Source organism: Cetorhinus maximus, chromosome 8 (genome assembly GCF_964194155.1).
Source record: "Cetorhinus maximus chromosome 8, sCetMax3.hap1.1, whole genome shotgun sequence".
NCBI lineage: Eukaryota > Metazoa > Chordata > Chondrichthyes > Lamniformes > Cetorhinidae > Cetorhinus > Cetorhinus maximus.
The window spans coordinates 101133254-101147665 of record NC_135886.1 but is presented as its reverse complement, the minus strand read 5'-3'; the positions used below and the strand labels follow the sequence as shown (position 1 = coordinate 101147665).

General features: G+C 44.1%; 1 protein-coding gene across 1 annotated transcript in view; it reads right to left on the bottom strand.

The window, feature by feature from the left end:
• Nucleotides 1–14412, bottom strand: part of LOC144683842 (sodium/hydrogen exchanger 2-like) — a 197766-nt gene that overhangs the window by 98509 nt on the left and 84845 nt on the right. Inside the window, exons 4-5 of the mRNA XM_078547326.1 lie at nucleotides 13404–13621; nucleotides 11006–11202 (exon numbers count right to left, since the gene is read on the bottom strand). Coding sequence (XP_078403452.1) covers nucleotides 11006–11202; nucleotides 13404–13621 — 415 coding nt within the window. The remainder of the gene's footprint in view (nucleotides 1–11005; nucleotides 11203–13403; nucleotides 13622–14412) is intronic.

Here is a 14412-nt window from a genome sequence, read left to right as displayed (position 1 = left end):
GTGACTGCATTGAATTATTGATGGCATTTGTCCTTTGCTGGGTGGGCCAGCAGATATTGCCCATGCTGAGGTCAGCCTGAGAGGGTAGTGATGAGATAGGTTCTGTGCCCGCAGCATATGTTACACTGAGACCCACATGACTGTTTTGGGGGCAACCTGGAGGAGCTGCACCTAGGCGCTGTACTTGAACTGCAGGACATGTCCAAGTCAGGGTGATGACAGGCTGGGAGGGGAGCTTCAAGGTGGTGTGACAACGAACCATCTGCTGCCCTCTGTGCTCCACATGCTTGTGTCTCCTTGCTATGAAAGGATATACCATGCGGTGCCTAATATGATGTAAGCAGCATGTGGCCAAGGGAGGGTGGGGAACAGGCCTAGCACCTTTGTATGAGTGCTGGGCAGCAGCGGGGTGAGGAGGCTCTGGAGCCCTGATATGTCCCACTCTGGTTGGGGTGGGCCATGCGCGAAGAGACTCCATGTATAATTTGCACCATTCAAAATCATTTTCAGGAGAAGAATGCTCACAATGCTGCAGAGCGTGTGAGGGCTGGTGGCAGCCAGGCGCAGTTAGCCATTCTCAGCCGGTTTGAACAGGAGACCCTGGATTTGGGGAGGCGCCATGCGCCCAGGTCCACTGGTGTCGGTGAGGCTGGGGTGCCACAGCCAGGTATGTTTGCCCAGCAGTGAGGTCAGCATTGTTCTCCCAACAGCCATAGCAGTGCTGAATGTTAAGTGATTTAATTTTGCAACATGGCTTGACCATTGCTTATGGAAGGATGAGCGCATAATGATCCGGGGGACAGGGATGCACTTTGTCCTTGTCTCCACATTAACTGATCCAATGTCCTTGTTCTTCCTTCCAGCATCAGCAGAGCAGGGCCGGGAGGAGGAGCAGCAGAAACCCCCTCTCACACCTGAGGGCCCTGAAGTCTCACCAGTGTCACACCATCTCTGCCAGGCAGGCACCATCACAGATACTAGCACCTCGGTGGGAGTTAGAACACCAGCTAGTGTCCAGGGGCACAGCGGTGAGGACACTTCACAGTCGCTGGAGGAGCTGGCAGAGACAGAGAGTGCCCATGGTGCCAGCCATCGGAGGACTGCAGGGGTCCAGGCACATGCTTAGTCAATGCCTGATGGTATGCCTCTGGAGTCGCCTGTTACGCAGCAAGGTCATGAAATAGAGCCGGGTGTGTGGGAGCATCTGGGGGAGATACATGAGGCTATGCTTGGCTTGGAGGAGCCTACACAGACAATCACCGAAGCAATGAGCCACATGTCCTAGAACCATGTCCTCCATGGAGAGAGTGGCGACTCTTGTGGTCCTTTTGTCTTAGCCTGAGATGAGAGCTTTATGATTTGCTTTGAATTGGAACACCCTTGTTATTTTGTTTCATTAAGTTTCTTTGCCTGTGCTATTAAATTCAGACATGTCACCATGGCTGAGGGTGCCTCTTTTCTTCTGCAGGTGGATGGTTTCCAGAAATGTTAGGAGTGCTTTGTGGGACATTCAGCTTCATTAACCAGGCCCTTAGTTACTCTTCCTAACCTGGAAGGTTTGGCAGATGGGTATCGAGTATGGAGCCAACAGCCCAGGCTTGTCCTGGAGGTCCATCTGTGGTGTGCTAGCTGAAGGTTCATTGGATTAAAGCCTCCCGGGTGTCCCTGACTCCCTGGAGTATGCTTGGGTCAGCGTCTCCCCCCTTAGCATTTCCCTGTGCGTGCTCATCCTCGGACTCACTGCTGGACTCATCATGTGCAGCCGCAGCCACTGCGTCGACGCCTTCATCATCCATCACGTCCCCCCCTTTCCAGCACAAATTGTGGGGAGCGCAGCATGCAACCACTATCACCGACACACGATCTGGGGGGTACTGGAGTGCGACCCCCCGACTGGTCCAGGCATCAGAAGCGCATTTTGAGAAGACCAATGGTTCTCTCCACCACAGCCCTTGTGGAGGCGTGGCTCCTATTGTACCACTGCTCAGCTTCTGTTCTTGGATGGCGGAGAGGCGTCATGAGCCACCTTCTGAGGGGATAGCCCTTGTCACCCAGCAGCCATCCATCCAGCTGGGCTGGAGCACTGAAGAGCCCTGGCGCCTGGGAGTGTCTGAGGATGTAGGCATCGTGGGAGCTGCCTGGGTACTTGTACAGACTTGTAAAATCAGCATCCTGTGATCACACACTATCTGCACGTTCATGGAGTGGAAGCCCTTCCTGTTGACGAAGGCACCGGGCTCACCTGCTGGCACCTTGATGGCCACATGTGTGCAGTCTATTGCACCCTGGACACGGGGGAAGCCAGCAATTGTTGCAAAACCTCTGGCTCGCTATGTCTGGCTGGCCTGGTTCCAATGGAAGTGGATGAAGGTCAATGCACGCCTGAACAGAGCATCTGTAACCTGCTTGACACAAGTGTGGACAGCTGATTGGGAGACACCACAAAGATCACCCACCGAGCCCTGGAAGGAGCTAGAGGCATAGAAGTTGAGGGCAGCTGTGACCTTAGAGCCACTGGCATAGGGTGTCCACCCACACAGTTAGGGGAGATCTCAGGTCCAATCACCTGACAGATATAGTCGACTCTCTCCCTTGACAGTCAGAGCCTCCTTCGGCACTGCACCTCAGACATATTGAGGTAGCTGCTTTGCCGCCTGTATACCCTGGCAGCAGGATAGTGGCGTCTTCTGTGGTCCCTCCCACCTTGGACTACCTCTTGGCCCTGCACCCCTTGTGCCTGCGCCTGTCCTCCCAAAGGTGGCTCCCTTGGAGACTGAATGTGCACTCCTGGCCTCCTCCCCCTTCTAGCCCTCCCTTCCTCCTCAGAGGAGGTGCCTCCAGTGGAGAGTTCAGTTCCCATTCCCAGGCTATGGGAAGGCTTCCAGAAACCTGCAGGCCCAAAAAAGATCCTTCACTGCAGAGCGCTGACCTGAGGGTTAAGAGTCCAGTCCAAGCAGCTGGTATACACTTTGAAGTATTGCAGATCACACAGGCAAGTTTCAAAAACTTTGAAAAATCAATACTTGAGAGAGCACACTCGCAACCCCAGTGAGCCCTCTTATCCCACCCGTGGTTGAGGTTTATACAAATGTGTCCCACCCACCTGCTCGTTGCACCCCAGCGCCAACCCGAAGATTGCACGGGCACCGAAAAAGTGGCGTCGATTGGAGTGCAAGTGGCCCGTTAATTAATGGCGAGCACGCAGCGGATATCATCGCGTGCCCACCCAACCAACTATCACAATAGCGCGCGGTGACGTTGGGACGCTTGCCCGATTTCACCGCGCGGGGCCTGCCCCCGCACGCCAACAGGAAAATTCTGCCCAATGGATTTGCTTGACAGCTGTTTCTGGGATTGTTTGAGGATAGGGAATTGATTGGTAAAGTCCTCTAGAACAGTGGTTAGCTTCTCTTTACTGTACTGGGGACCAGTTATAGTCTGCAGTCGACCAATGAGTTCCTCAGCCAATAGCCAAAGCTGTGTGTTTTTAAAGTCAGTGTGAGGTTCGCAAGGAAATTAGGATAGAGTGAAGTTCTAACAAGTCAATGTCTATGTAAAGTTTATGTCTGGAGAGAAAGCAAATTGCCTTTTTAATTTGGGCATCATGAAGTCTACACAGGCACAAGTCTTTGAAGGTGACAGGACAAGTTGTGGAAGTTGTTAATAAAGCATATGTGATTCTTGGTTTTATGAATTTAGAAGCATTCTGTACAAAAGTAAAGATATTATGCTCAACCTTTGTAAATCACTAGTTAGCCCTCAGCCAGAGTGCTGTGTTCATTTCTGGGCACTTTAGAAGGAATGTCAAGGCTCTAGAAAGGGGGCATAAGCGATCTGCTAGAATGATACCAGTGATGAGGGAGTTCAGTTATGTGAATAGATTAGAAAAGCTGGGTTGTGAGGGAAGATTTAATAGTGGTGTTCAAAATTGATACAGTACATGAGGAGAAACTGGCAGCAGGGTTGGTAAAAAGAGGCCACCAACTTAAAGTAATTGTTCAAAGAATCAGAAGTGAGATGAGGGATGATTTGTTACCATCTGGAATGCACTGTCTGAAAAAGTAGTGAAAGCAGATTCAATAGTAACTTTCAAAAGGAAATTGAATAGAGAGTTGAAAAGGGAACAAAATGCATTGTGAAAAGGGCGTGCTGGCAGGTCAAATTGGAAAACTCTTTCAAAGAGCCGTGAAAGTAATAATGTGCTGATGGCTTCCTATTGTACTGTAAGATTCTTAAGGTGCAGAAATATGTGTGTATAAAAAGGGGAACAAACTTGTCAGCAACTCACGACTGGGTGTCATTAATATTAACCAGCAGGCCAAGGACAGCTCCCCTGCTGTTCTTTGAGTAATGCTATATGATCTTTTATGCCCACATGTGAAGGCAGATAAAAGACAGAAGCTCTGACAGTGCAGCTCTCCCTCTGTACTGCACTGGATTTTGTGGGGTTAAAAACCATGACCTTCTGAGATAAGAGTATCACCAACCAACCCATAGCTGACACTTGCCAACAGCTGAGTGTACCATTAATATCAACATTACTTTTGACAATCCTCCATTATATGGGGACAGTAACAGATGCTTGGACTAAGAGTTTCCACTTTTGACACAATTGGCAATCGGCACTTCAACTGTGCTCAAGATTGCATCAATTTTCAAAAGTTTTTTTTGTTCACACATCAAGTCAAAGTTATTTTCATATCAAAATGAAAATCTGCCATGAGCCAACACTATTGCTCATTCTAGAATGAATTTTTAAAAATTACATTAAAAATATTCCTCAATATATTTAAGAGTGGAGTATTGTTCCAGATTAAAACAGCTGAAAATGGGTTTAACACAGAAATGTATTTGGAATCAGATAGACTAGTCCATCACCTGTGAATATCCTGATTTTAAGGAACTGAAAATGACATTAAAATACTATACAGGTGATACTATGTTGTACTGGTGTGCAGTAATTGGTTCCTTGATAAATTGAAAAAGAAAAATTAAGATCCTTAAAAGGTGCAAAAAAAGCTCAAATCTAAGAGCATCATTGAAGGCATGCAAACAGGCACAATTAATGGAAACCAGTCATGGTGATTAATGTGACCTAGGGTTGTGGCCCGTTTTGTGCTGTTCTGTGTTCTTTAAAGATCACAGGAACTCTCTTTGTGCTGGACATCATTTGTGCTTGGAATTCCTCGATCTTTTGCATGGATCGCGCTGTTCGGGTGAATTGTGCTGAGAAACATAGGACAACCTAGCAGAAACTCAAGGCCTAGATGTCTAGGCTATTTTTGCTGTGGTTCATACTCACAATATACAGCACAATGGAGAAATGTTCTAATGAGAGACTTTAGGTGTAAGTAATTTGAAATAATAAATTTGCCCTATATAATTCAATGCTGGATGTTTAATAAATGATGTGTTTTAGCCTATATTTACACTCATAACTTCACTCATCTAAATCAGTATTTAATAAACATGGGAGGTGTCAGGGGATGGTATTACTATTCTGCACCTCTAGTGTAATACATATGCATTAGAGCTTGGCCTGTTAGTTCAGCAGAGTACCCACGCATATTACATGCTGTTACTACGCAACAAGTTTTTGAAATTCACAGTGTTGATAGATTTTAATATTTCATATTATCTTCACATCCCGAGGTGTATCCTGGGAATTGTGACCTCCCTTGGTAATATCACATTCACTCCTGTGGCAGTAAGAAAAACTGAAGCACGCGTTATCCCATTCTAATTCATACACAAAACTCAATTAATTAGGAAATCTTTCCTGGGGATTGTGTGCCCAATGATTTTGCAGTAATGATGTAGGAATTCTGGATTTATATTTTTTAATTGAAATGCAAGGATGAGCACATATAATACAGGCTGGATATTATCCAAAACTAATTTCTTCTGATGGTCTTTTATGTTAAACTTAAATGGATATGGGAGGGTTTTCCTATTAAGATTTTCAAGCCCCTTGTCTAAAGATTTAACCACAAAAACTTCCATTCAGGTAATGGTTTAACGCAGTAAAATATCCCAAGATGATTTGCCAAAGATAGAGATAGTAGGAGAGTTGACCAAAAGCTTGGTCAAATAGGTGGGTTTTAAAGGCACAGGATGACAGAGAGGTGAAGAGGCAGATCAGTTTAGGAAGTGAGTTCCAGAGCTTGAGGCCTTGGCAGCTGAAGGCACGGCCACTAAAAGTGAAGCAAAGGGAGGGAGCTGGACAAAAGGCCAGGGTGAAGGGAGTTTTGGAGTGTAAGAGGTTTTAGACTTGGGGAAAGTTACAGAGATGGAAAGTGGTGAGGCCATGCAGTGATTGGAACGTAAGGCTGAGGATGCTAAATTAGTGAAAATTGGGGAACCAGGAGCCAAAGTTGGGTAGTAAGAACAAGGGTATCATTTGAGCGAGACTTAATGCAGGATGGGCAGCAGAGTATTGGCTTATAGAGGATGAAGGATGGGAGGTCAATCTAGAATGGACAAGTCTGGTGGTAAAACAAGATGTGGGAGAGGATTTCAGCAGGAGATGGGCTGAGATGGGAAGTACCACCAAGGTGGTCTTTGTAATGGAGTGGTTATCTGGTCAGAAGCTCATTTCAGGGTTAATAGGATGCTGAGACTGGCAGTTGTCTGGCTCAGTCTGTGACAGTGGCTGGCAAGGGAAAAGGAATTAGGGGAAAAGGATACACAGTTTGTGGAGGGGGCTGAAGACGATGGCTTCGGTCTTGATGTTTAACTGAAGGAAATTGCAGCTCAGCCAAGACAAGATGTAGGACAAGTTTTCTGAGGCAGTGGAGAGACAATAGAGAAGTTGGAGGGTAAGCATCATAATACAAAGTTACTTTGTAACCTTATGAAACAAGTGGCCTTTAAGCAAACTTATTTAAAGTGTTTTTCCTACATGTGCGATTCAGCCCAAGGCTCATTTATCCAGGACAATATTTTGCATTCCTCCGTCATATCAGCTAATTTTTTCTTGAATGAGTCTAATGTTTTTATCTCCACTACCAAGTAAACCATTCCTTGTGCTGATAATTCTGTGTCTCAAGAAGTCTATTTTAATATTTGTCCTAAGTTGTCCTTTTATCAGTCTCCACTTATGTGCCTTCATTTTATTATTCTGGAACACATTGAAGTGCTAACTTGGCAGAGTTAGTATCAATGCTTTCTGTTCAGCTGGTGGCTGTGGGTTTAACCCTGAGTGGATACACTGTGCTGACACTTCAGTATGGTACTGAAGGAGCACTGCATTGTTGGAGGCACTGTCCTTCAGACAATAAGTTAAACTGAGGCTCTGTCCACTTATCAGGTGGCCATAAAGATCCTACAGCAATATTTGATGAAGAGCTAGAGGACTGCTCCCTTTGCCCTGGTCAACATCCCCCCTTAGCAAACCCCACAAAAAATGGACTATCTAGTTAATCACTAACTTGCTGTTTATGGCACCTTACTGAGTGGCAAATGGTTATATCTTTTTTCAGGAAGACAATAATGACTGCATTTCAAAAGTAATCTACTGGTTGGAAAATCCTTTAGGGCATCCTGATGGCACAATAAGATGCAATATAAATATGGATTCATTTTATCTATAGCATTTAATACCTTGTGTATTTCTATAAGGTCTCCTCCAATCACCTCCTGATAAGACTGAATGGGGTAGAGGTCATGCACTGATGCTATCGGCAATCTGGGTGTGGCCAGTTTTGTGGGTGGGACCAGATTCTGGCACAATATTCAAATGAGCACATAAACTCAATTTGCATTGGACGTAATTTGAGTTTAAAGACCTCCGATCTTTTGCGCTGGGTTGACTGAATTGGACAAATTGCATCAAGAAAACCAACGCAACCTAGCAGAAACTCCAAGTGTAAAGATTCCCCTTTTCCCCAGTCTTTCCTTGTAACTTGATTCCTTGACAGCGAGAACCATCCTTGTGGCTTTTCCCTGCTCCACTCCTTTGATTCAAGTCATTTTTCTATATGGTTTGGCAGCCCAAACTGAGCACAGTACTCAGTTCAAGTGGGGAATATCCTTTCATTCATTTTTAACAAAGAGGCTGTCTCTTTCCTAACATCCCATTTGTGTAATTCTCATTTCAGCGCTGATCATTGATCTGTCAATGAGAAGCTTAGATCTGCAATATTGTACAAGCACACTCACTCAGTAAATTGAGCTGTTTGTAGCCTTTAGGAGAATTATTGATGTACACAATAAAAGGTTTGACAAAGGGACATAGCAATTTAAAATACAAGATCTCGAATAACATTCACTATTAGTAAGAATAGCTGAGGAATGATGGGGAGATATTAGCTGATGAAAATTTAACATGGCCATTTAACTTTCCTCTGCCACCTATCTTAATGGAAATGTTAAACCTACTTAAATAGATAGGTTGTCACTTCAGTTGAATTTGCAGATTGGTGTCACAGGTTTGCTAATGTCACTACTGCTGTGGCTCACTCAGTTGGTAGCAGTCTTAGCTCCAAATCTGGGAACTGTGGGTTCCAGTCCTGCTCCAGACACTTGAGTACAAAACTTCAGCTGACACACCAGTGCAGTGCTGAGGTGATGCTGCCTTTTGGATGAAACTTTAAAGCATGGGTCTGTCTGCTTTGAATGTGAAAGATCCCATGGCACTATTTCAAAGAAGAGCGGAGGAGTCCTCCCCTGTGTCTTGCAAATACTTAAACCCTTTGCCAACATTACTAGAACAGGTTCTAGTCATGACCTGCCTGCTACTGAGCACCTCTTCCAGGTTTTCTCTGTCAGTTGGGGAGGACTCCCCTGGTCATCCCTCGGAAGGAGAACCACTTGCCATTAGATGACAACCTGGAGGGTATGTAGGGAGTCAACACTAAACCGTGGAGCCATCCATGCATGTTCCTCTGCCATTAGTGATGGGTAACAGTTGAAGTTGACTCTCATCAAGCTGTTACAGTTTTTGAGCTTCTGCCCTCAGCCTCCAGTGACTCATAGTCAATCAGGTGGCAATGGGGCTGACAGGGTTCCAGCAGCCCCTCTGCCTACAGTTGCCCTTCACTGCCTTACTATTCACTGCCCTCTGCCCTTCTCCTTCAGATGCCCCCTTTGAGCAGACTGGCACTGTTGCCGCCCCTAGCATATTCTGCCCTTGAATCCGTCCCATTATTTCGCCAGCCAGGGCTTGATTGAAGCGGGAAGTTGGGGGGATTGGGTGCAAGTGGATGTTACGCCTGCTTCTGTATCCATGGGATCCGAGCTTTCCCTATTAAGTTCTGCCCATTAGCTTAAAGCAGTGAGAAATGGGCCTTCAAAAAACTGACTGAAGGATAATGGAAGCAGTGAGTACTTGTAAGAAAAGTGATGTTGAGGCAGCGGGAAGTAATGAATGGGGTGCCTCAGTAGTTGGTTCTAATTTATGTCCATAGCTTAGATTCAGAAGCTCCAAGAAAAATTGCCAAATCACCAAATTAGAGAGCTGAAGTCAAGTAAAAGAAAGTAGTCGAAGACCCATAGGAAAAGTTAGAATCTCAGTGAGGGCACATGAAATTAAATGCAGATATCAGTGAGTATCATCTAATGGAAGAAAACCTGGGCAGAATGCAAACTGTGAAAAATGTCTGAGCAGCTCAAGGTGAGGTTAAAAGGCCATCCTTGCCTGTGCCCATCCTCTGAAAGAGGTCCTGTTTAGTTCAATTCCCCTGACCGTGACCATTGCTCTTTAAATTTTTATTTTTAAAATAATTATCCATTTCTGTTTTAAAACCTATTATGTACCTTATTTCCATATTGTCCCTGGCAGGGCTGTCAATGTCCTAAGAACTCTCTACATATCTCCCAGCCTCTGGTTTCATTCTTTTCAGATAGATCTTAAACTTATAGGGCTAAATTTTACAGCCCTGTTGTGGTGGGGGCGGGGCTGTAAAATGCAGCGAGCTCTTCGAAACTTCATTAACTTTGGCGGGACCAGAAGATCCCACTGGTGGGAGGGGCTGTAAAATTCCATCCATAGTCTCTACTTACCAAATCGCCAACAAGGGAAAATCATTTCTCTTTGTTTAATTTATCATAATTTTGATAACTTCAGTCAGATCTATTGTGTCCATTTTGATGGCCAACACATGAGAACAATGCTTAAATCACATTGAGAGTAAAACCAAAGGCTGATCTCTAGTATCAGAGGATTGCGTGATAAGGGAAGACACTCTGTGGAATGAAAATTGAGCGGGTTTTCTAAAAAGCTGCTTCCACTCCGTCCGATTCCTGCCCTATTGGTGAAGACCAAGATCTACTATTGTGGTTTTCATACTCACACGCCAATAGTGACTGCATTTCATTGGTAATCCATTGGTAATCCTATAGGGCATTTTAAGGGCAGAGTAAGATGCAATCTAAATATATGTTCTTTTGTTCCCTTGAACTTGTAATCTGGATCAGGCTTAGCTATACGAAGTGAGGAGACAACTGAATGAGAAAATGTATAGAAGATGTAAAACAATATAGAAAAGATATATATGGATTAATAAGCAGAGTGAGGAAGCCAATGGTAAGTAAAGGAGTGCTAATGTCTGGAAGAACCTTTTCATACAAAGGGTATTCAATACTTTGAACTGAGTTCCCGAGAGAGCAGGAGGTGGAAATTTTAGCCATAAAGACCCAGTTGCATACTGCAAGGTTTTAATTTTCTTCCTTAAGCACATGGTCTAAAATGGGCTAGGTTACCTTTCTCATTTGCACTTAGTTTATGATTGCTGTAACAGTGTGGGATTTTTCACCATTCTTGTGCATGGTTTGCAGGTTATAAGAATGGCTTGGCCCAGGGAGCTGTGAAAGTTTAATGCAGATGCCTGTTTGCAGGCTATGTCCAGACTCGGTAAGTGAGAATGGCATCCAATGTTGTTAAGGTGCTTTAGCCATGACCCACAAGATATTGCAACAGAAGGGATCAGACATAGTTCTAAAGTCAAGGTGGCATGTAGAACATATTATTTAATGACACACGGTAAGTAGGCGAATCCCTGCTTACCTGAACAAAGACTGTAAAAAAGATGACCACTATAGTGGCTGTGGTGAACAATTTCTTCTGAGGGAAATTTGGAAGTAAGAAAACAAGGGAGAAACAGATTGCTCCTCGCAATCCGCCGTAGGCTATAATGAACTGATCCTTTCTCGTTACCACATTCACACGGAACTTATTCACGATAAATGTCAGGAAAATGACACCTGAAAACAAAAAAGAAATTGAGAAGAAAATCTGTTACAGACATTGGTAGCTATTGGAAAATCTGGGGATGATAAAATTGAGAAAATGAAATTCTTTTGCTTTCACAAGTCCCTGAACTACAGTTCGATGATCTTCTCAGGAATAGGCTCTTGATATCTGCTTCCTGAAAATTGAGTTTTCTCAGTGTCTTCTTTCAATTAAGTTTGACATTAGCAAAAGTATTACAATTGACAAAAAGAAACACATTTTTAAAAAATGTATTCTTTCATGGGATGTGGGCATTGCTGGCTAGGCTAGCATTTATTGCCCATTCCTAATTGCCCTTGAGAAGGTGGGGGTGAGCTGTCTTCTTGAACCACTGCAGTCCATGTCTACACTGCTGTTAAGAAGAGGGTTCCAGGATTTTGACTCAGCGACAGTGAAAGATGCTGTGTAGCTTACAGACAGTGGTGTTCCTATGCATCTGCTGCCCTGTCCTTATAGGTGGCAGAGGTCGCGAGTTTGGAAGGTGCTGTCAAAGGAGCCTTGGTGAGCTGCTGCAGCGCATCTTGTAGATGGTACACACTGCTGCCTCTGTGCATCGGTAGTAGAGAGAGTGAATGTTTAAGGTGGTAGATGGGTGCCAATGAAGTGGGCTTCTTTGTCCTGAATGGTGTTGAGCATCTTGAGTGTTGTCGCAGTTACACTCGTCCAGGCAAGTGGAGAGCATTCCATCACACTCTCGACTTGGGCCTTGTAGATATGCTGGACAGGCTTTGGGGAACCAAGAGATGACATCTACCAAACAAACTCTTCCTAAACTCTGCCTGAATGTCACACTAAGATTATTGCAAATCCATGCACAATACAAGAGCAGGTCTGCTTCACACATTGTCCTTTGTGAGTCAGGTTAAAATTTGATGAGACGCTGCACTCCTCACAAAGTCTTGCTTGACAGGAACTTTGGACGTGAGAAGGAATCCTTTGCTCATGAGAATCCATTCCAATCTCCCAAGAATTGCTCACAAAATTTATCTTGTCATGTACACTTTTTCTTCAGCAGACATTAATCTTTTCGACCACTATACATTCATGCTTCAGCCACAAAATGTTGCTAAAATACTTACATTTCGAAAAAGAAGGTATTGGTTAGTTCATGCCAATTAGTTTAGGATTTCAATTCCTAGAGTGTAAGTTCACACAACACTACAATGACTTGAAATTGGACTTGGTTCTGCAGTGAGCATCATCTTGCCAGAGTATTATGGTGCCTCAGTTGTTGCAAAACTGGTGGGATATGGGATCCAATCCCATGATTATCCACATGGCAAGATTCCAATCTGGACAATGCCTCATGAAGTGAGGCAACCGGCACAGGAATTTGTTCGTCCACACGGGGAGAAATAAAATCAGCGGCTTTCTTATTTCCAAGCTGCTCTCTTATTAAAGGTTAATTTCCTGAACAAGAACACAAGAAACAGGAGCAGGAGTAGACCACATGGCCTGTCGTGCTTGCTCTGCCATTCAATATGATCATGGTTGATCTTGGGCTTCAACTCCACTTGCCCACCTGCCCCCCATACCCCTTGATTCCCTGAGAAATCAAAAATCTGTCTATCCCAGTCTTAAATGTATTCAACAATGAAGCACCCTCTGGGGTAGAGAATTCCAAAGATTCACAACTCTCTGAATGAAATAATTTCTCATCTCAGTCCTAAATGATTGGCCTTTATCCTGAGACTGCGCCTCTATGTTTTAGACTCCCCGACCAGCAGAAACAATCTATCAAACCCCTTCAAAATCTATGTTTAAATGACATTGCCCCTCATTCTTCTAAACTCCGGAGAATGTAGGCCCACTGCTGCAGTGAACACTGTGGCAAGGAGAAAAAAATGGAGCATTAAAAAGGTATATACTTGTTATAGTTTTGATGGACTACTTTGTCACATTAGTTATAATATGGGGAAAGAATGCCATTTGACTTGATGGACAAGTGAAATTGAGTGGTCATAGGATGAGACCTCCAGGAATAAGTCCAGCTAAAGTTGCTGACTCTGTCTTTTCTACCTCTTAAACGTTCCAAAGACATGTCTTAGTTTCATTGCTAAACCATCTGTTTGCCCTTCTTGGCTGGGGAACATTAAGGGATGTGTGTGGGTGTGAAAGGGGGGAAGGGTGAGCAAGTTATTGAGAAGAGAGAGAGAAAATAAATTCTAATTACCAACTGCTCTCCAGACAAGGCAAAATATCATTGTGAAACATACATAGGGCCAACTCCATTCGTGCTTGTCCCCAATAGTAGAAACACCGAGGAAAATAAAGATGAGGGTCTCACTCACACTGCTCCACATCTTCATGAAGTATTTGATTGTAGTGTGAGACTTCTGAGAGATATTAGCCTCCACATATCGCTTCATACTCATAGAGCAGGCAATAATTCTGAAAGATACATTCACATAATATTAATTGAACCAATTGAAGATTTCCCTTTTCAATTTAATTGACATTATCAATGCCTGGGTTGCAATTACTTTAAATATTGTTAATGTGCAAACCTGCACTCTGTATCTGCTAGTTATTAGTCAACTTGACCTTCTCCTTAGGAACATAGGTGAATAGTAACAGGAGTAACATATTTAGTCCTCAAGACTGTTCTACCATTCAATGAGATCATGGAAGATCTGCAATCTAACTCCATATACCCTCTTTTCCCCCTTATCCCTTAATACCTTTGGCTAACAAAAAATTTTCAATCTCAGTTTTAAATTTAACAATTGACCTGGCATCACTTGCTGTTTGCAAAGAAAGTTCCAAACTTCCACCACCCTTTGTGTTTAGAAATGTTTCCTAATTTCACTCCTGAAAAGCCTGGCTTGTCTTCTCAAAGAAACAACTGATGAACCCTTTGTAATGCTCTCAAAATTCAGGAAAGCTGACTGGATCTTACTGCAATTGCAGTAAATAATTCTGGTTAATGACAAGCATTTATTTAAGTGTCAGCTGTGGTTCTGTTGGTAGCACTCTCACCTTGGATCAAAAGGTTTGAGGCCCTCACCAGAGATCTGAGCACACAAATATTGGCTGCCACGCCAATGCAGTACTGAGAGAGTACTCACTGTCATGGATGCAGTTTTTTGGATGAGACATTAAACTGAGGACCACCCGGTCTCTCAGGTGGACATAAAAGGTCCCATGGCACATATTTCAAAGAAGAGCAGGGGAGTTCTCCC